This window comes from Penaeus vannamei, chromosome 3, assembly GCF_042767895.1.
Source record: "Penaeus vannamei isolate JL-2024 chromosome 3, ASM4276789v1, whole genome shotgun sequence".
In the NCBI taxonomy this organism is placed as follows: Eukaryota; Metazoa; Arthropoda; class Malacostraca; order Decapoda; family Penaeidae; genus Penaeus; species Penaeus vannamei.
Window position 1 is genome coordinate 39,099,764 of NC_091551.1, and position 2,500 is coordinate 39,102,263.

Sequence of the window (2,500 nt, forward strand, 5' to 3'; positions counted from 1 at the left end):
GTGTAAGCCGTAGTAGTATTGATGTTCGGTTTTCCTCCGCCAAAGACTTGTGCTGGAAAACAAATAGACGCCGATGAAGCCTTATAAGTAAAACGCTGAGACGAACTCGACACTATTGGAATATCATATTAGGAGGGCTGGATCGTCTATAAGTGGGTTGGAGTAGGAGTCACGGCGCCGATCGTCCTTTGTTTTCAGGGAGACGCGACCATCACAGATTTGTTTTTGTGGCATTTATTGACGTCAATGTGAAAATGGCGTACAATGATGAGGACTTGTGTACAAATCACGCAGATTTTGCTGTAATATGTTCATTTATCGACAAATTTGGGGAGAAGTTAGGTTTAACTCTTCCCAACATAGGCGAGCTTCAAACTTTATTAGAAGACACAGATAACGGTAAGCCGATAGACTGTTAAACAGTGTTGATATAAGCAACCTCTCTGTGCGCCTCAACTTACTTACCCCAGCGAAGGCCTCCCGAAACAGTATTTTTAAAATATGTAAGCTCAGAGACAGTGGCGTAGTGTCAGGCATTGCACAATGGCAAGAATGACTGTGAATGAGGGTTGTTACAACAGCAGGTATTCGCGAACATGATGCTAAATGGCTTGCTGGGATCAGGAAAGCATCCGCGAATGTCGTTGAATGTGACTGCATGAATGGGCGGTCACAAGTATTAGTTATAATGCATTACGCTAGCATTTCGCTATTGTACGTTACCATTTGCATATGGAGATTCCAGGGAACGACTGTTATCAAATGGTTCTTGTTTATTCGTGTGACAGGTGCTAAATCCTATTCAAATACTTTATAAAGTAAAACTGAAGGAGTTTTAGTGATGCTAGGAAAAATATTATGACTTTTGATTCTCATAAAGAGAACCATTATGGATAAATTGGCTCTGGTATTCATTTTTTTTAGAATTGGTAAGTGCAGGCTTTATTTAAGCAAAAAAAAGAGTTGATTGTACTTCATTGTATTTCAAAGTTGAATTCAAGTTCAGTTCATCCAAAAACCTCATTATAAAGTCTTACTAAAATCATGATGGAGAGAAAACAGATATAAGAATATAGCAGCGTGATTAAGGGATAACTCACACTGGTTGGAAATATTAAGATAAATATAATTACAGTAAATCAGTAGTGAATAGAACAGTTATCACAATTTATAATTTATACACATTTTTCTTAAACATTATATATCTCAATCTGCTATTAGTTTTAGCATGACAGTGAATTATAATTATAATATATAGAGCCTATTATCTTATCAAAAATTATGTAGGCACTGGAAACTGCCAGGAACACCATTATTAATGTAAATTCAATACTATAGAGTAGCAATTTAAAAGAATACACCAATCATGATAACACAGGTAAGTGTCAGTATGGATTTACATTGAAATAATTATAGGTTTGTTATCCACAGGAGCATTAGTATTAATGATGAATTGAAATATTTTAGTAGGAGGAATGTATGGCAGGAGCAGTATTAGTAGTACTAGTAATCATATGTAGCAGTCATAGTAATATTAATGTATTAGGAATGAAAAGTATAGGGTTTAATGATTTATTATTATTATCATTATAAGATTGTTATGAGCAATACCAGTTCATAATTGTCATTATATGATAATGGTGATAATTGTTATGGGTCAGTATTAGCACTGTATTATTATTGTTGTTGATTGTAATGTTATCTAGATTTTTATCTTCAAAGAGTAATATTATATGATGTTTCACTGACTTACTGTTTACTGTTGCAGATTAGTCTAATGATTTTGTTTTATAAGAGTTTTACGTTCATTGGCAAACTTTACAGTATCATGACATTTTAAGTTTTATCTTTCTTTTGATTTTCAAATAATTTTTTCCCAAAATTTTAGATATATTTTATTTACCTTTTCTTTACAAATTTTGCTTTTAATTATGAAAAATAGGTTGTATGAAAGTATAGTGTATATACTATGAATGTAAGTTTTGCATGATAAAGAGTATTATACCCCAACATGCTTGGAAATGTCTCTATAACAGCATACCTTTTTTTTCCTACTTTACAGTCAGTCCTATCTTGGGACAAACTGTAAGTCAGCTATTACGACGTATCAACAAATCTGTAAAAACTGATCGTTGGGAGCGAGGTTTGCAACGGTTTGCTCACTCCTACTCTCATCAAGATGGGTGGGAACTTGAACGGTTTGGCTTTAAAAAAGCCAAACTGGAATGCAAGATTCGTGTTCTTAAGGTAAGATAGATGTTTTTCGTGTTGGTATGAATGAGAAGATACTTTAATACACACACATTCTCTTACCCACTCTCACACATGCATAGGCACACTCACTCACTCACTCACTCACTCACTCACTCACTCACTCACTCACTCACTCACTCACTCACTCACTCACTCACTCACTCACTCACTCACTCACTCTCTCTCTCTCTCTCTCTCTCTCTCTCTCTCTCTCTCTCTCTCTCTCTCTCTCTCTCTCTCTCTCTCT

General features: G+C 35.0%; 1 protein-coding gene across 4 annotated transcripts in view; it reads left to right on the forward strand.

The window, feature by feature from the left end:
• Nucleotides 1-224: 224 nt before the first annotated feature.
• LOC113807088 (trichohyalin) overlaps nt 225-2,500 on the forward strand; it is a 22,778-nt gene continuing 20,502 nt past the window's right edge. For 3 of the 4 annotated variants that reach the window (XM_027358255.2, XM_027358257.2, XM_027358256.2), the window contains exons 1-2: nt 225-399; nt 2,063-2,247. In XM_027358255.2, the coding sequence (XP_027214056.2) occupies nt 255-399; nt 2,063-2,247 (330 nt within the window). In that variant the 5' untranslated portion in view covers nt 225-254. The remainder of the gene's footprint in view (nt 400-2,062; nt 2,248-2,500) is intronic. The other variant, XM_070145199.1, reaches the window with a different exon arrangement.